Consider the following 20,232-nt stretch of genomic DNA (forward strand, 5'->3'; position numbering starts at 1 on the left):
GGTCAAATGATTTTAAATAAAGACATATCTTTTTAGGCAAGTTAAAGACATTGAAAGTCAAAGTTTTGTTTCTTTTTGCTTTGCCAATACTTGGTGTTGCTATCTCGACAGTACTATTACTCAGTGAGAATCTTTCCTGGACAAGAACCTGCCAATGTCTGGGTGGGCTGGATCACATCCGATTTCCATCAGTATGATACAGGCTTTGACTTGGACAGAGTTCGTACAGTGACCGTGACTCTGGGAGATGAAAAAGGAAAGGTGCACGAAAGGTTGGTTTTTCCTCCATTTTTTTGTTACATAAATGATATCTAATAAAAATGTTGATAAACCTAGGCATCGTTTTCGCTTGGATTTTTATACATAAAATAATATTCTATTTATAGGAACAATATAACCAAACCATTAACGTCAGTATCCTTTTTATTATTCAAACAAGCCAGTGTGGAATCTGAGTGTATTACAAGTGCAAACTCATATAAAGTAAGAGCATTGCATCTTTTGGGGGTACTAATCATATGTTCCTTAGGTGGCATTGGACATGACTAACGACTTGGGTTGCCATTACTTAGCCTTCTTTCCAGGAATTAAGAGACAGGTGAATGTGAGGCATTTAGCCTGTAGTCCGGTCTGTATCTTGGGAACTGGTTAGGTGGTGGGGAGAAAACCGTGAAGACAGTGTGGGCTAGTGGATTAGACCAGATGGATGAATTTGAACTCCAACTGAGGAGCAGTGGATTCTTTCCTCAGCTTTGCCATTGACTTGCTGTGTGGCTTTGGGTAAGTCAGTTACACTTTCTGTGCCATCCTTTCTCATTTGTAAAACAAACGAAACTCAAACCAAACCTTCAAAAAAGTGAAGAAGGCTATCTTCCTTGCAGAATAAGACAAGAGAAGACCTGGCCGGTTGCGTCTGCCCTTTGTGCCTATGCATCCTCTCTGATCTGCCGTGATGGCTCTCATAGAAAGAGCCTCTCTTCCCCTAGAATATTACTTTTCTACCTGTGTCATTATTTTTGGTGACCGGAAGCTCCCTCTCCTGCCTTCAGGTTGTAACACTTGAACCGCAGTGAACTTAGCAAAAAATCCTCCAATGAAGAGTATTGTACATCAGTAGGGGGGCCCAAACTACCTGTTTCCAGGCATATTCTGATGGATATATATTGATTTTCATAGATGGGGACAATGAAAGGAGATACATCAGAATAGGGATGTGATAACATCAGCGGTCCCCAGACCTTTTTGGCACTAAGGACCAGTTTCATGGAAGATAATTTTACCACGGGCCAGGGGTAGGGGATGGTTTGGGAATGATTCAAACACATTATGTTTACTTGTGCATCTTGTTTCTATTATTATTGCATCAGATCCACCTCAGATCACCAGGCATTAGATCCCAGCGGTTGGGGCCCCCTGTTATGTGATTGATGATTTTGGTGTAGGAAATACAGGCTAAGGAAGGTTGTTGAAACTTACGTAAAAAGGGCATAGAAACACAGCCAACTTTTGATTATTCAGAAACTGACTTTATCTCGGCCTGTTTACTCTTTTCTTACTGCTTGTCTGCATTTGGCCTTTCTTCTAGCCTCATTCACACATGTACTGTGTAGTGGCAGAGAAAGAAAATAAAGTAAAACTCAAAGAATTTAAGTTTGCTACCATCTCTGATAAAGGTTTTGGTGAGCTTGAAACTCAGGTGGGGTTTATTGTTAACATCATGGATCTGGTGCACATCCCAGCTTAAGTCTGTCTCTCATAACAGATCACCAGGAATTATCCAGGGGCTTAATTTTAGCCAAAGTTTACATCTGTCGAGTCATTGACGGCTCACGTAGAATTGGCCTAGGACTCCATAGTGTCTGGAAATGGATGCTTCTCATCTCAGAACAGGAGAAGGCAATGGCACCCCACTCTAGTACTCTTGCCTGGAAAATCCCATGGATGGAGGAGCCTGGTGGGCTGCAGTCCATGGGGTTGCTAAGAGTCTGGCATGACTGACTTCACTTTCACTTTTCACTTTCATGCATTGGAGAAGGAAATGGCAACCCACTCCAGTGTTCTTGCCTGGAGAATCCCAGGGACAGGGGAGCCTGGTGGGCTGCCGTCTATGGGGTCGCACAGAGTTGGACACGACTGAAGTGACTTAGCAGCAGCAGCAGCAGCAGCATCTCAGAACAAGTGGTTTAAAATAAAAACTATGAGAATGAAAATTACCAATTTGGATGATTATTACATACTTAAACTTTTTTGAACCTCAGAAAAAGGTCCAGTTTGGTTTGAGTTTTTGGAGGGAAGGTGCAGGTCAGTTCTTAACCTTGGTTCCTGCCAGTTGACCTGTCTTCATTAGGTGTGAATTGAGAGACTGGAAGACTTGACTCAGAATGTCCACTAAGTCAGTGGAATTTTGCTCAGAATCATAGAATCGGGCCCATTGTGCACCTGTCCCATTTCAGCATGAGCTTGTTGCTTGCACAGCATAACTTAGGTTTATTCTGCCAGACATCCATGCTTTCCACACTGTCTTTGCTTGTACAAAGATAAATATGTCTTTTTGCAATTCAGCATCAAACGCAGCAATTGCTACATGGTGTGTGCGGGTGAGAGCCTGAGCCCGGGGCAAGGACGCAACAACAACGGCCTGGAGATTGGCTGCGTGGTGGATGCTGCCAGTGGGCTGCTCACCTTCACGGCCAACGGCAAGGAACTGAGCACCTATTATCAGGTGTGTGGTCAGGGATGACCTTGTGCCTCCAGAGAAGAAACCTTTGTCCTCGTTAGAGAGGAAAACACATTTTGCAATACCAAAAAGTAAATTAGAAGTTGCGGGGTCTTCATGGTGGTCCAGTGGTTGAGACTCCATGCTGCCAATACAGGGGCACAGGATTGATCTCTGGTTGGGAAACTAGGTTCCCACATGCCATGTGGTATGGCCAAAAAGATTAAAAAAAAAAAAAAAGGAAATTAGAAAGACAGAAGACACAAATGACTTGATTCTGTATTTTTACTTCTCTTTGAATAATAACCGTGCCACAAGTCCTTCAGAGTAAGCAGTATATTTCTCAAAAAATGTTCACACAGTCCTGAAATGAAATACTCCAAACAATTATTGAAAGAGAATATCCGTATGAGAGGAAGGGAAAGTCTTTTTCTGTAAAAGTGTCCTTTAAGTGTTATGAAGAAAGTATATTTTCTTTGTGTTTCTTCCTTTATTAATATTATGAAATTTATTTGCTTATTTAAGGTGGAACCAAGCACAAAATTATTTCCTGCAGTTTTTGCACAAGCTACAAGTCCTAATGTTTTTCAGTTTGAGTTGGGAAGAATAAAGGTAAGAAAGACCCATTCCTGTTATTATATTTGGGTTATTTTCCATTAGGAAATAGCATTTACTTCTTAAATGAATTCACTTCTTTATTAGTACTGATATTAATCATATAAATCACTCTCTAAGAAAATGTTACCATGTTTGAAAATTCTGTAATTCTTGTTCAGGTCACTAGGGTAATATCATTAATTAGAAAGGGTTTTCTTTGGTCATCATAAATAAATTATTCAATAAAACTAGGCTTACAGAGAACAAATATGCCACATTATATACAAGTCAGTAATCATTGAACTCACAGGTGAGTTAGTGAATGGGATTGAAAGGCTGGAAATGTGCTACATACTGGTAAGTGCTAGAAGAGTGGCAGGTATTGAGTACTCTGGAAACATAACTGAGAAAATGGCTAAGTAGGATGGTGTGGATCAGGTGCAGCTGAAAGAGGAGGGGAGATTTAGGTTTATTTTAAACAGCTGAACAGCAGATCTTAAGGTATATTTGCTTGGAGAAGGCATTCTATACAGAAAGTGAAAGAATAAAAAATTGAAGGCATTAAAAATGCTGTGGGTTAAGGAATTCAGTGTTACTGTATCAAAGGATGCTTCTGGGATGTGGCCAGAGATTAATATGGATGGAAGGTAGACCAAGTTCAGGTTTAAACAGCTTTAACTGCCACACTAAGAAGTTGACACGTATTTCATAGACAGTGGCGATTCACTGGAAGTTTGAAAGAAGGGCCTGAGTAAATCAAACCTGTTTTGGAAAAATATGTTGGTAGTGATATGGAAAACATCTGCTCTCATGAAAATGAGAGCAGGCAGTAATAATTAGATATCACAATTTGATTCTATCCATGTGGGGGAAGAATGATAAGATTCATGAAAGTCATAGGGATAGAATGATACATGAGACGATGTTTTAGGGGAGAAATTGAGTTTGTCAATAAATTGGATTAATAGAGTTTGTTGATGAACTGGATTCAGAACTCAAGGCGAAATGAAGAATTATTTATTTATTTATTTATTTATTTTTTGTGGAGGGGGAGATGTTTCTTTTTTTTTAAATTATAGTTGATTTACAATGTTGTGTTAGTTTCAAGTGTATAGCATAGCCCAGTGATTCAGTATACATATGCATATTCTTTTTGAGATTCTTTTTCTTTATAGGTTATCATAAAATATTGGGTACAGTTCCCTTGCTATGCAGTACATCATTATTAGTTATTTATTTTACATATGGTATTGGGTATATGTTAATCCCAAAAGGATTAATTTAAATAATTTTAGTTGGGCCAGACAATGCATACTAATGCATAACAACAAGCAGAAGAGCCTGTTGAAATTTGGGAAAAGGAATTTAGTTGAAATTTGCAGTTGTACACATTGAGATGCTGGGCACAACTCACAGTGAAATTAATAGACAACTTTACCATGCTGGCTTGGTTACGTTGGACATGTTCCCTAAACCGTGTGAACTCAGTTTCTGCTTTTGTAAAATGAGATTCCAGCTGCCACAGACAAGTCAATATAATATGGACTAAAGGAATCTGCTTTGGTTAAGTAGGAGGGCTTTAGTGACCTTTCAAAAAATTTCAATAAAATGATGAAAGAAGCTATGTTATTCAGTTCAAAATTATTCAATGCATAGTATTCAAGTTTGAACGTGAAGGAAAGGCAGCAAGATTGGACAATTGAAAGAAAGTTAAAATTTGACAGAAAAGTGGTAGTTTCTCAGAACCCAGACTCTAATATTGGTTTATTTGACATTTTCCATTTTTCGTTATAAATATCACATTCTGGATGGATATATCCAAAACTGGACTGTTGACCATCACTACCCGCCTCCTCCTGACCTGCCTAAGTCCTCCTGTTCTATCAGTTAATAACTCAGACCCCAAACCTTAGAGTCATCCTTGGCTTCCCTCCTTTGCATTCCGCATCCTAGTTCTATCCCCCAGCGAATCCTCCACCTGCTGACCATCAGTCCTGCCGGTCACCACGCTGTTTTCCATCAGCATCATTTCCCATCTGGATTTCTTCAGTAGCCTCTAATTCATCATCACCCATCTGTTTATCATAGAACCACCTGAGTGACTGTCATTATTTTAAAATGAAAATCGGATCATGTCACTTCACTGCTCAAGACCCTGTTTCCCTGAATAAAATTCAGAGGTCTCATGAAGGTTCACAAGTTCTAAACCACCTGACATCCTGTTGCCCTCGGACTTCATTTTCTCCTGATCTCTCCTCTTTTACTTCACCGCAGCCACACTGTCCTTTGACTCTTCCTCAGATTTGCCAGGCAGGCTCCCTCCTTGGGTCCTTTGCATTCACAGATTCCTTTGCACAGAAGTTTCTTTCTCTGCATATCCACATGGTTCTTCTTTGGATTTGTCTTTAAATGTCTTCTCAGTGACACGTATGCTGATAATTCTATTAGTGCTGTCCTGCATTCTGATTCTTTCATCCTCATTCTTTTTTCCCCTCCATGACTTTTGTTTCTAATAAAATATTCAATTGCTTATTTTGTTTGTTTTATAGCTCTAATAAAAATAGAAGCTGTATGAGGGTAGGAAGTTTGTTTTGTTCACTGATACATTCTCAGTGTCTGATACAAGTGCCTCGTTTCTCTTCCCCATTTGCAGAAGAGAACAGGAAAGTAGCTTGAGGATGAGGAAGTGTAAATAATGCAGTAGAGAAGGTTCTAGAGGAGAGGGAGAGACCAGAAGCAATGCAGAAAGATGAATTCATTGTTTTATTGGTCCAGAAGAGGCAGGCAGGGTGGTATCATGGTCAAAAATGAATGAATAAGCTTTGGCAAAGTAGAGACTTTTTTTTTTAATTTTATTTTATTTTTAAACTTTACAAAATTGTATTAGTTTTGCCAAATATCGAAATGAATCCACCACAGGTATATGTGTGTTCCCCAGATTGAGACCAAAGTGCAGGAATTGGGATGGCTGAAGGTATGTATTGGAGGTGGAGGAAGGTGGAGAAAGAAGCTGTGTTGGTTCATACCTGGTTAATTCTCTTTTCTTATTTAGTAGTCATGTTTATCTGTTGAGCTGTCTCTGTTATATTTCTGGTTACTCAAACCTGGCAAACCTGATGATGAGTGAGGTAGTAAGTAATTTAAGGATGAATGAGGCAGGTGACAAAGGACAGACAAGAGGAGAGGAAGAAAGCCAAGTGAATGTGACCCATCTTTCAGGACCTTTGGATAAAAGCAGCTAAAGCCTTGCCAGGTGTCCTGGGGACCTTGCTTTGTAAAGATGTAGAACAGATACATGGTTATACTTGCTGCTCTTGCTTTCTCCATGTAGCACTTAGTATGGGGGAGAAAAGATCCTCAGATTTTCTCTGCTGGTCCTTTCAGGAACAACCCAACCCAATTTGTGAGTTTTTGTATTGACTCTGCTCAACACACAGTGTATCTTTCATTATCTCTTTCCTGCACAGAACTCTAGTCATCACTTTTTTGACCCCAAGGAGTGTGTTATCCATTCATTCTTTTTTGCTTTCCCATTTCCTAGAATGTGATGCCTCTCTCAGCGGGATTATTCAAGAGTGAGCACAAAAATCCTGTGCCACAGTGTCCCCCACGTCTCCATGTGCAATTTCTCTCACATGTCCTGTGGAGCAGAATGCCCAACCAGTTCTTGAAGGTAGACGTCTCTCGAATAAGTGAACGCCAGGGCTGGCTGGTGCAGTGCGTGGAGCCTCTGCAGTTCATGTCACTTCACATCCCAGAGGAGAACAGGTCAGACCCAAACATCCCTTACTGTCCAATGGGGACCTATCAAATTAGACCCTGGCCCAGGAGTTCAGGGGTACTGCTGGGGAAACAAAATGGGCTTTATAAAATGCTAATATCATGTGGCAAGGCAGACATTATTTTGCACTTTCCAAGTTTCAGTCTATATCTCAACTCCTTGCTTACTGAAAGAAAATGATTGTATTACTGCTAAAGGTGTGATTTAGTAGTCTGTGATTTCTTTCCTCATTCTTGTTTTGCTGATGAGAAAACAGCAAGTAAAAATTCAGACAGGTACAGCTACCATCTGAGTTAAGGCAGCAGAGTAAGAGAGTATCACAGAATTGCAAGATAGTAGAGAGGGAACCAGAGAAATAATTTCTAAGTGATTTCAGTAAGAACCTAGAGTGTAGGTACTCTGTGTTGCTACAATGAATGGATTTATATATTTTAATCATCAGCTAGGCTGAGGGGTGAGGCAACAGTCTTTTTGGGAGACTGAAGAGCCCAGATAAAATATGGGAATCCTCTACTACACTCAATCATACCTTTCCAAGAGCGAGGTGCTAGTAGCTGGGCCCAGCAGATGTGTGGTTTCCTGGAAGCCTAGGTGCTACACAGGTAGGTAATTACTCTATGAGTCAGAACGTGGGGTCTGGAATAAGTCAGTAGCATCACGTCACAGTGGCTTTTTACAGAATGCCTATGACCTGAAAAGGACACGTACAGTGGATAAGTATGGACAGGATGACAGGGCATCTAAAGATAGTGACAAAGCCTAATGATAAAGAATCACAGATAATTGCTCATTATCTGTTGTGTGCTAGGCTGGGTGCTGGGTGAATACTAATAAGCAAAGTATATAACAGCCCCTGTCCTAATGAGATTATATTACAGTCTCACCAAGGGCACCTTTGGAGATGAAAGAGTAGTTCCTTGATTATGAATGTATCAAATTTCTACCTTTAATGCTATAGTGTTGTCCGTGAAGAATATATGTAATTTAAATAGTTTTGAAAACTTAGTACCTCTAAAGAAATTATGTGCTTTTAAAATAGACTCTCTTCTAACCTGTGGCGGATTCATTTTTTATATTTGGCAAAACTAATACAATTATGTAAAGTTTAAAAATAAAATAAAATTAAAAAAAAATAAAATAAAAGGAATGACTTGACTTTAGGCATATTCTGACCATATGTTAAAAGTTTAATTGCGCTGAAAGGTGACGATGTATGGCAGGAGCAAAATGATCTGATGTAAACTCGAGATTCCCAACAGAAACTTTCCTAAGTGAAAATGTCTCTGATAGTGTTTGTTTCATGAGCAGCACATGCCTGGTGGAAATAGGGTGGCACTGTTTGGGTGGCATATGTTTGGGTCTGTGAAGGACTCATAAGTAGGCAATTATGTCAAAAGAATTATCCCTCCGTTTCACCTACTGACTGGTGAAATTGACTGATTTGTGACTATTATTAGGCTAATAGCTGATCCTAAAGTCAGAGACAAGTCAGCCTAAGGCAGAGTTTTCTGGCTTCTTGAAGCTGGTTAGCCAAAGTGGAAAAGGAGATTCCGCATTTTCCAAAGAGTGTTTAAATTCTGAGAGGAGGGGAGTCCCCAGGCTCAACTTGAGACCCAGATATCTATTAATAAAAGTGATGCTCAGAATCTTGGGGTGATGGGCATGAAGAAAGCTCCAAGCACTATTTTCAACATAAATTATATCTGGAAGAAAAATTTTTTAATATCTAGAATTGATTAAAAAAAAAACAACTGTGCTGTCATCAAACATAGCATAAAAAACTAATTTAAAAAATTACTGTAGGGACTTCTTTAGCGATCCAGTGAAGTGAAGGGGCCACTTCATGGGCGGCCAGTGAAGGGGTCACAGGTTATCTATCCATCCCTGGTCCAGGAGCTAAGATCCTGCATGCCAGATGGTGCAGCCTAAAAATAAATAAACAAAAATAAAACAACAACCAAAAAAAAAAAAAGCCATAAAAAGGGGATTCAGAAAATACAAGTAGATGTTTTTTTTTTTTTAATTTTATTTTTAAACTTTACAAAATTGTATTAGTTTTGCCAAATATCAAAATGAATCCGCCACAGGTATACATGTGTTCCCCATCCTGAACAAACACTTACACATACTTATTTAAGTGTCTGTTTCTATAACTTGTGAAACGTAGGAGATAGGCAGTCTTCTCCTCTGATGGAGAACCATTTTCAATGTCCATGCTTAACTTCTCCCGTCTCCAGATCTGTGGACATACTGGAACTGACAGAGCAGGAGGAACTACTGAAATTCCACTATCACACTCTCCGGCTCTACTCGGCCGTCTGCGCGCTCGGGAACCACCGGGTGGCCCACGCCTTGTGCAGCCACGTGGACGAGCCGCAGCTGCTCTACGCCATCGAGAACAAGTACATGCCCGGCTTGCTGCGCGCCGGCTACTACGACCTGCTGATTGACATCCACCTCAGCTCCTACGCCACCGCCAGGCTCATGATGAACAACGAGTTCATCGTCCCCATGACCGAGGAGACGAAGAGCATCACCCTCTTCCCGGATGAGAAGAAAAAGCACGGGCTCCCAGGCATCGGCCTCAGCACCTCCCTCAGGCCGCGGATGCAGTTTTCCTCCCCGAGTTTTGTCAGCATTAATACCGAGGGTTACCAGTACAGCCCAGAGTTCCCGCTGGACATCCTGAAGGCCAAGACCATACAGATGCTGACAGAAGCCGTGAAAGAGGGCAGCCTTCACGCCCGAGACCCCGTTGGGGGCACCACTGAGTTCCTCTTCGTCCCTCTCATCAAGCTGTTCTATACCCTGCTCATCATGGGTGTCTTCCACAACGAGGACTTGAAACACGTCTTGCAGTTGATTGAGCCTAGTGTGTTCAAGGAAGCCGCCAGCCCGGAGGAGGAGAGCGAGGTGGCGGAGAAGGAACCCTTTGTGGAAGACTCCAAGCTGGAAGGAGCCGCTGAGGAAGAAAACAAAGGGGGTAAGAGGCCCAAGGAGGGCCTGCTCCAAATGAAACTGCCAGAGCCAGTAAAATTGCAGGTAAACAGAGAAAAAAGATCGCAGTGAATTCACAACCTATTAACATTGACCTTGGTCTCTTTCTTTCTGTGTGTGTGTGTGTGTGTGTGTGTGTGTATTTGTGTTCCTGGGTAATTTTATATTTCTTCATAAACGTAACCAGCTTCTTGTTGTACTTGGGAACACGCCCATCTAATTTTCTGGCATTTGGAATGAAATCCATTAATTTTCTAATCAGGTCAATTGACCATAGTTAGTAAAAGATACATTTCAAATTTTTATCAGGGCAAAATTTTCTTGGTCAAGATGGGCCTGCCTGTCATACACATATGTGATATGGCATGTCACTGTTTCTCTGAGTGTGTGTATGTATATTTGTGTGTGTGTGTGTGCATGTGTGTGTCTGTCTGAAAGGAGCACAGGAGATGGGTTTTTGTCCTGCCAGTGTTACAGAGCCCCAGCTCATCTTCTTCCTATATGACATTCCAATACATTGGGAGTTGAGGTGTTGGAATGAGGAATAGTGACTGTATTCAGAAAGTTTGCAGGCTGAGAAGATGGGGCACTTGTTTCCCAAAGACCCATCTTGCCCCGGTTGGGATGCTAGTTTCTTTTTTAGAACAAATAAGAAGAGATGTGGAGGTTAAGTAAAAAAGGTGTTGAGTTATAGCAAGTATTTCCTGTTTCTGGCCACATTTGGGAGACATGTGGGTGTGTTAGTCACTCAGTCATGTCCAACTCTTTGCGACCCCATGGACTGTAGCCCGACAGGCTCCTCAGTCCATGGGATTTTCCAACAAGAAAACTGGAATGGGTTGCCTTTCCCTTCTCCAGGGGATCTTCCTGACCCAGGGGTAGAACCTGCATCTCCTGCATTGCAGACAGATTCTTTGCTGTCTGAGCCACCAGGGAAGCCCAGGATATGTCAATTTCTTCTTTCCTACAGCCATTCACAGATGGGCCTGGTCAGGATGTTTCCTGTGAGCATAAACAAAGATATTTTAGCTTAATGTTCAGGCATGGGAGGAAAGGCTGAAGATGGGCTATTATGTACACTGTAAGCCTGGTATCCCTAACCCGCTGTGAGAAACTGGGTCACACAGCTGGAGGTGAGAGGCCAGCAAGTGAGCATAGCTTCATCTGTATTTGCAGCTGCTCTGAATCACTCACTTGCATTACTGCCTGAGCTTTGCCTCTTGCCAGATCAGTGGTGACATTAGATTCTCACATGAGCTCTTGAATCATCCCAAAACCACCACCCCTACCCCTATCCATGGAAAAATTGTCTTCCACAAAACTGGTCCCTGGTGTCAAAATGGTTGGCACCTTTTACAATTAACTTGTAGCGAAAACAATGGAGTGTAAAGGTTAAAGAAATGGATCCAATATAGAGTCAGATTTGTTTTCCCTGTTACACGTCTCCTTCTTGTTCATTAGCAATTTCCTTGTGTTTCTCCTTGTTTCTGCAGGTTCACTGACATTCTGTGTCAGTGGTTCACTGACGTTCTGTTGGAATGCCTGAAACGCAAGACTTTCGTACCCCTTTCTACCCAACCTCCACCCTTCCAACCTTAGGATACTTGTTCACCAGTGGGTGTGTCTATTCTCAAATGGCAAGATTTTACTTCCTATCAATGTTTCTAAGGAAACAAAGATCTTACCTGCCTTTGTGCTCATCCAGGTGTCCGAGAGACTTGTTCCTAATGCTTCTTTGGCTCAGTTCAGATGCTTCCATTAATATCAGTTTGATGCTTACATCCTTGACTCCCTTTTCTGCTCTCCTTCTTCAGTCAGCATTGATTGACATCTTCCTCTGATCCAGGCACTGGGTGCTGGCTCAAGGAAGATCACTGTCCCTGGGGGAAATACATATTTATGTATTTCTGTTAGAATATCTTATAATTAATCACATTAAATGCTTGGAAGGAAAAGAATGGATTTCTAGAAGGATGAAAATTTCAACTCGAATACTGTGAGAAAGGTGAGAGAAGCCCTTTCTGAGGCCTTTTAAGCTGAGGTCAGGTTGATGAGCAGAAGTTCAACACTTGTGACGAAGGAGGGGAAGAGTGCTTGTCATACAGGCTCTGAGGTGAGAAGAGACCAGTGTGGCTGCAGCTTGATGAGCTGAGGAGGGAGGGTGAGATAGGCGGAAGGCAGTTGATACAGAGTCTAGCTCTTTGCTAAAGCTAGCCATATGGTAATTCAACTTAATACCTGTTCAGATGTGTTTGTAGATTGTTTCTCTATTTTTTTTCTTTGTCATGTTTATGTGTGGGTTTGGGAGGTTCTTTTTTAAGCTTTACTTACTTTCAATTGAATGTGATCTGATATCAATATCATTCTCTGACAATAAAACAAATTTACTAATAAAAAAAATAAATTTTGAATTTTATTCTAAGTTCAATTAAAACCATTGAAGAATTTTAGCAGGATGAGTCTATTCTAAAAAATCTCAACATAGCTACTGTGAGGAAGATAGATAAGGGGAGTAAGGGAGGGTGGTCCAGAGCCCACCTAGTCGGGAGGCTGACATGCAGGGTCAAGGCTGAGAAGACAGTGTTTCCACTGGAGTGGGACAAAGCAGATGGAGAGTGGGGCTTAGACCCTAGGGCTAGCTTACAGGTAGCATTGACAGAAATGGCTATATTTAGGATGGTGGAATACGAGGATTTAAAGTCCTCTAACACTGCTTTGCATTTATATCACAGTTGGTATAAAGTGTATTTAAATATTTCCCAAAACTTGGGCCGAACATTCTCTGGAAGGCATGTTTCTATGATGCACTGTATCAGTTAAAAATCCTCTTGGCTTCTGGTAAGAAAATACCCAACTGACTATTTAATGAATAAGCAATGAACCACTTAGTTAACGTACATGCAGAGTCTGGAGGTAGACAGTTCTAGAATGAATGTAGTAGTTTAATGGTGTCATCAGGAACCCAGACTGTAATATCTTTCTGTGATCTGCAGTTTATGGTTTTTATCCTAAAGTGTGTTACCTCCTTCTTCCATCAGTGATCGTGCCATTAGCCAGTTTTTGAAAATAGGATATTCTAGTCTTTTGTTAATGGTGAAAAAGCTTTCCCAGAAGACCCCTTGCAAACTTTTCCTTATCTACCTCATTTGCTATAGCCCCTCTAGCTGCAGAGGAGGATGGCCAGTGAGTGTTCATCAAAGGGACATCAAAGGGTATTTGCCATTTGAGCTTAGACAAATTGTATTTCATCCCCTGGACTGAGCACACTGCTGTCTACATAAAATCAGGATTCTGTTAATAAAGGAGACGAGTTGACAACTAAGTGTGTCTGTCACAAATTTTGATTTGATACATATTAACTATTGAAAAATTCAGAAAGTAAACTTGGTGTCTTTTTAATCATCTCTTTAGATGTGCCTGCTACTTCAATACCTCTGTGACTGCCAGGTCCGGCACCGGATAGAAGCCATTGTGGCCTTTTCAGATGACTTTGTAGCCAAGCTCCAAGACAATCAACGATTCCGATATAACGAAGTTATGCAAGCCTTAAACATGTCGGCTGCACTCACAGCCAGGAAAACAAAGGAATTCAGATCCCCGCCTCAAGAACAGGTATAAGAAAGAACAGAAAAGTCTTCCTTCCTTACTTTGGGTTTTAGTTCATTCATATTTGACACCTTGCAGAATTTTACCAGAAGTTGCAAGTGTATTTTTTTTTCCTGTTTTTCTTTATACTGGCTAAGTTCATTGTGTCAGTATTCATAGGTCTCACCAATAGTATCTACTTGGTTAGTTTGAACAAATGAGAGACTTATTAAAAGATATTAAGCATATTATGGACCCTTGGAGGAAGCCAGTGTGCCAGATTCTGAAGTTCTTCAAATAGGAAAAGTATCCAAGCACAGGGTGGGGGTCTTCATTGGCTGGCACAGCAGCACCCCAGCTAATAGGAACCCTTGACAGGTTCTAAGACTTAATACTCTTTATTTTCTGTCTCCTAGAAGAACCCCATGTCACTGCCACCAGTCTTGCAGGAATATTGGTCACCTCTTTGTGGGTCTTCCTCTGGTTGCTCACCTTCAAACCCAGGTCTCCCTAGGGTGCAGCCAAGTCAGAAGCCTATGCCTAAATCCAAGAATGAGCTATTCTAGGGCTGTGAGCTTTCTGGCATCTGCCTCAGGATGGGTCTCTGACTGTGACAAATTACCAAAATGTATTGAGTTGGTCAAAATGTTTATTTGGGTTTTTCCATAGGATGATACATAAAAACCCAAATGAACTTTATGGCTCAGCCAGTAGCTATGATGGTCAAAAGGTATAACTTATACAGATCTCATCTTCAATATCTTACCTTGCTCTTTCCCTCTGTATCCAAGATAGCTCTGAATGGAGGTACTTAGGGAGTAATTGTAGAATTTATCTTTTTCTCACCAGAATGTAAAATCTTTGAGGGAAGGGACATGGAATTTTGTTTATTGCTGTAAATAACATTTATTGAGCAGAGAACAAATCCAGCTTCTCCCAGAGTAACTCCATTTGTTAAAATACTATTGGGAAACTTCTGCTTCTGAAAAGATGGAATACCTCTGCCTATTCTTCCTTCTAAGTACAACTATAACCCTGGACATTACACAAAAGAAAACATAAGAAGACTATGAAAGACAGAAGAAAGACTGGCTATGGAATTTGGGAGCTGAGGAATGACATGGTGGTGAGTGCCCTGGGTAATTATTATTATTTTATTTGCCTCATCTATCACAAACTTGGAGCTAAAGAAGCCAACAACTCAGAAACACCAAGAAAAGCCTCAACAAGTACCTTCTCTGTCTAGCCAAAGAAGCAGAAAAACTGTTTTTCTGGCAAGAGAGAAAACTTTTAGGTAATGACCATGCTACTGCAGCCGACCACCACAGTAATCTTGTGCCACACCCCCAACCCAAACCAGCAGACACTGAGTGGACAGCTTAGACTTCTGCTCGCACCAGGTTGTACACAGGTGCTCCGGCTGGGGCCCTGAGCAGCTGAGACTTTATCCTGGTTGAGTGGTAATGAGGCATATCCCTTCCAAAGTGTCAGTAAGGCCACAGAAGGAGGCGTATCAAGGCGCTGTTACCCTTTCCAGCCAGGGTTGTGTGAATTCAGGTCCATTGTTCCCAGCCTCACCCAGCAGAAATGAGGTCTCCTCTCTCCTTCAGGGAGGTCAAGTGGAGAAATGGACTTGTATGCCACCTAGCAGTAATGGTATCAGAAGAAGTCGTAAGTTTAAATAAGAAACAAAGTCTCCTGGTTTAGTTGCCAAGTCGTGTCCAACTCTTGTGATCCCATGTACTGTAGCCTGCTAGGCTCCTCTGTCCATGGGATTCTCAGACAAGAATACTGGAGTGGGTTGCCATTTCCCTCTCCAGAGTCTCATAGTGTACTACCAGGAATGTTCAGATTTCAATTAAAAACCACTCATCACACCAAGATCCAGCAAACACTTGAATGAAAAGTGGCAATCAATAGCTACCAACTCTATGATGACAAAAATAAAAAAGTTTCAGCAAAAAAACAATAGAAGCTACAAAGAAGAACCAAATGGAAATTCTACAACTGAAAAATACAATGTCCGAATTAAAAATCATCAATAGATGGATTTAACGGCACAGTGGAGGGGAAAAAGAAAAGAAAAAATTTTGAACTGAGAGAGAATAGATGTTATTTAGCCCCCCACATAGAAAATAATAGTGAAAAAATAGAGCCTGGGGCACCAGTGCAAATATAGCAAAAAGTCTAACATTTATGGCATTAGATCTCCAGAGGGATAGGAGCAAGTGAAATGAAAACATTTTTGAAAAAATAATGGTTGAAAAGATTTCAAATTTGGCAAAAGGTATAGAGATTCCAAAGAAACTGAGTAAATTCCAAATGGGATACACCCCAAGTCTAAGCCAAAGCATATTGTAGTGAGACTTCTGAACATGAAAGAGAAAAATCTTGATAGCACTGAGAAACAAATGACATTTGAAAGAGAAAAACAACTCAAGTGACAACGAATTTCTCATCAGAAAATACAGAGGACAGAAGGAAGTGGCACAGCATGTTTCATATGCTGAAAGAAAAGACCTGTCAACCATAATTCTATATGCAATGAAAATATCCTTCAGCATTGAGGGAAAATCAAGATTTTCTCAAATGAAGGAAAACTACCAGAATTGGATTATCCTAAAAGAATGCCTAAAGGAAGTTCTGTAAACAGAAAGGAAATGATAAAAGAAGAAAATTTGAAAAATCTGGAAAGAAGAAATAAACAACATACAGTGAAGGAAAGTTACAAGGCTCAAAATAGCCTGGAGTTAAAATTCCTCTCTGGGCCCTCTCTACCATTCTATGCAAAACAAAGAACTCTCTCACCAGAAGGAAAAAATGGACATTAGGGTTGATTAAGCCTAGCTCCCAGCTGGTCCCGGCTTCTGGCTGATCTCCAGAATTCCTTGCCCCAGCCGTTTAAGAGATGACTACTCTGAACAACCTTGGAGAAGAATGGGCCCCCTTAAGACAGTAGATTTCCACATATATGCCTACATATACTTATTCTTTTCTTGGGTTTGTGCAGCAGCTCACCAATCTGACTGGTGCCCCTTCTTGCCTCATTAAAGGTGATCTGTTCCTGTAAAGTGCTGGTCTTGTTCTTTTTCCAAACCTTGCCTTCTCTAACTCCCTTACCCTACAGAAAGTGTTGAAATAAGGGTAAATACAATTTTTTTCTTCTCTTGAGCCTTCTAAATTATGTTTGATGGGCAAAGCAAAAATGGTAACTCTGATATGTTCTAAATGTATGCTTACTAAATATTTAAGGCAATTGTATTTTCAGTGCTGGTGAATAAAGGACATAAAGGAAGATAAAGTTTCTGTATTTCATTTAAACAGATAGAGTGTTAATATCAGTAGACCGAGATAAATTATGTATATATTAATATAATATCCTGTGTAATCACTAAAATAGCTATGCAAAGAGATACACTAAAAAATACCATGGATAGTTCAAAATAGGATCCTAAAAATAGTTCAGGGAACCCACAGCACTTTGGAAAAATAAATGAGAGAAAACAAAGAAAACAAGTAAAATGACAGACATATCAATACATTCATGAGTATAAATAATTTAAATACACAAAGTAAGAGAGATTGACAGTGAATTTTCAAAGCTTGGCTTAACTATATGCTGTCTTTGAGAAATTCACTTAAAATGTGATGATATGTTGAAGGTAAAAAGGATGAAAAAAGATATGAAAAATTAATTAAAAGAAAGTAAGATGACTATATCAGAGCAAAGAAATTCATCATAGATAGAAACATTATATAAGAATAAGAGATCAGTCACCAAGAAGACAAACATGCATGCATTAGACAACAGAGCTGCAAAATATGTGAAGTCAACATAGAATTGAAAGGAGAAATAGACAAATGCAGGGTTGTAGTTGGAGACTTTAACACCCCTCTCTAAATATTTGAAGGACAAGATAGACAGAAAATCAGCAAGAATGGAAGAGAAGAATGGAAGAGATCCTGCCAGTGTTATCACTAGCAGGATCTTTGTATATTTATGGGACTGCTGCCAAGTCGCTTCAGTTGTGTCCGACTCTGTGCGACCCCATGGACTGCAGCCTACCAGGCTTCTCCGTCCATGGGATTCTCCAGGCAAGAACACTGGAGTAGGTTGCCATTTCCTTCTCCAGTGCATGAAAGTGGAAAGTGAAAGTGAAGTCACTCAGTCGTGTCTAACTCTTAGTGACCCCATGGACTGCAGCCTACCAGGCTTCTCCGTCCATGGGATTTTCCGGGCAACAGTACTGGAGTGGGGTGCCATTGCCTTCTCCATTTATGGGACACTCCGCCCAATAATAGAATACAGTTTTATTTTCAAATGTCTGAAACATTTGCAAAGATAGATTATAACCTGAGCCATGAAACAACCTCAACAAATGTAGAATTGATTTTTTTTTTCATACAGAATGGTTTTTGACCATGAATCAAATCAGAAATTAGTAACAGAAATATAACAGGCAAATCTCTGAACACTTGGAAACTAAACAACACACTTAGTTCAAGGAACAAGTCTCAAGAAAAAAAATAAAAAATACATTGAACTGAAAGAAAGTGAAAATATGACATATCAGACTTTGTGGAAACAGCTGAAACTGTGTGAGAGGGAAGTTTATTGTGTTAAATACTTATATATAAAAGAGCAAAAGACTCAGAGTAATAATCTAAACAGCCATCACAAGAATTTAGAAAAAGAACAACATAAGCCTAAAATAAGCGAAAAGAAGGCAGTAATATAGAACAGAGGAGAAATGAATGAAACTGCAAAGAGGACAATTAAAAAATCAATGAATCCAAAAGCTAGTTATTTTTAAAAATCAGTGAAACCAATAAAACTCTAAAGGAATTAGAAAAGTAAAAAAGAAGACACAAATTACCAAATCAGAAATGAAATGTGATATCGCTGCAGACTACATCAATAAAATTCTAAAGGAATTAGCAAAGTAAAAAAGAAGACACAAATTACCAAATCATAAATGAAATGCGATATCGCTACAGACTACAGATGGCAAAAAGATTATATGGGAATACATGTATGTATTATATATGTATGTAGTATGTATACATACTGTATGATTCTGTTTGTATAATGTTCTTGAAATGCCAATAATATAGAAATGGAGAACAGATTAGTGGTTGATAGGAATTAGGGATGAAGAACAAGCAAGAGTGAAGAGGGTGTGGTTATAAAAGGGTTAACAGGAGGGATCCTGAAGTGATGGATTGGTCTCTCTTTTGACTGTATCAGAGCCAGTATCCTGGTTGTGATTCTGTACTACTGTTTTGCAAGATGTCACTATAGTGGGTAACAGAGTAAAGGGCACAAGGATCTCTTTGTGTTATTTCTTATAATAGCATATGAATCTATAATTTTCTCAATAATGTAACAAAAATTTACATACATAAATCTCTAAAAGGAAAACTTACAGTTGTTTCATAAAGGAAAATTATGGAACAGACTTTTCTTCCTTCATGAATTTAATACTATTGTATCTAAAAATTAAAACAAATGGAAGAAAGTTTCTTAGTTTGTTCAATTGAACCATTAATATTAACATAATAAAAAGGCATACTGATCCATTATATAGCTCTTCAATTATGTTTGGTTTTCCTTCTTTTCTGTATCCTTCTAACAAATAGTTCTTTAAAACAGTCAATAATGCATGGAAATTAACTAGAAAAAAAACCTAGAAGGATAATAAAAATTTAAAAAGTAAATTTAGGTCTTAATTGGTTTAAGAACGCTAAGTATACACAGGTCTAACATTTTGTGAAATTGAGAAAGGAGACTCAAATAATGTGACTATTTTAGCATGCTAAGCTTTGAATTACTTGATTGTGTTATTTGTTGGATTGAGTAATAGATAATGATTTTTCATCTGTTGGGTACGAGTCCATGAATACCCAAAAGCAGAGTTTGAACATTTTTGATTTTTATAATTTTCTTCATTATGCTATTCCTAGATTCACCTTTCCTTTATTCTAGTTCTTCCTCTTGTTTTTTCTAAACTTTCAGATCAATATGCTTCTCAATTTTAAGGATGACAAAAGTGAATGTCCATGTCCTGAAGAAATCCGAGACCAACTCTTGGATTTTCACGAAGATTTGATGACACATTGTGGTAGGGTCTTCTTGACCTATAACTCTTACTGAATATATATTTTAGTACACATATATTGGTACAAAAGTTCTGATGTGGAAAGTCTTGAGGGATATAGAGATCAGAAAGGCATTAAGACCAAGCAGAACATGACCAACATTCTTTTCTTTTTACCTCTTCTTCCTTCAGTGGCCCAGGGAATGGGGACATGTAGCCAGGTATTTTGGTCAAAGAGGGAAGTTTTAAGTTGATTTAGTCTAAAGAAGTTTGTTCATAGACTGTTATATTTCAGCTGGTTGAGGGGCCCCTTTTAAGGGTTGACCTAGGAAATCTGGCATGTTTGAAATTAATTAATGTCTAAAGAATTCCTTCAATAAGTTGTAGGTCAGTAGCCCAAATCTATTAAGGCAATTATTCCCTCTTTTGGGGGCTTCTCAGATGACTCAGTGGTAAAG

At 39.6% G+C, this 20,232-nt stretch overlaps 1 protein-coding gene across 1 annotated transcript in view; it reads left to right on the top strand.

Moving 5' to 3' along the window:
* The window catches only part of RYR2 (ryanodine receptor 2), an 829,832-nt gene that overhangs the window by 561,463 nt on the left and 248,137 nt on the right, over nucleotides 1-20,232 (top strand). Inside the window, exons 33-39 of the mRNA XM_045165522.1 lie at nucleotides 112-272; nucleotides 2,563-2,722; nucleotides 3,242-3,328; nucleotides 6,855-7,081; nucleotides 9,332-10,136; nucleotides 13,503-13,703; nucleotides 19,693-19,798. Of these exons, the coding sequence (XP_045021457.1) occupies nucleotides 112-272; nucleotides 2,563-2,722; nucleotides 3,242-3,328; nucleotides 6,855-7,081; nucleotides 9,332-10,136; nucleotides 13,503-13,703; nucleotides 19,693-19,798 (1,747 nt within the window). The remainder of the gene's footprint in view (nucleotides 1-111; nucleotides 273-2,562; nucleotides 2,723-3,241; nucleotides 3,329-6,854; nucleotides 7,082-9,331; nucleotides 10,137-13,502; nucleotides 13,704-19,692; nucleotides 19,799-20,232) is intronic.

The sequence above is a fragment of the Bubalus bubalis genome, chromosome 4 (genome assembly GCF_019923935.1).
Source record: "Bubalus bubalis isolate 160015118507 breed Murrah chromosome 4, NDDB_SH_1, whole genome shotgun sequence".
NCBI classification, from domain to species: domain Eukaryota; kingdom Metazoa; phylum Chordata; class Mammalia; order Artiodactyla; family Bovidae; genus Bubalus; species Bubalus bubalis.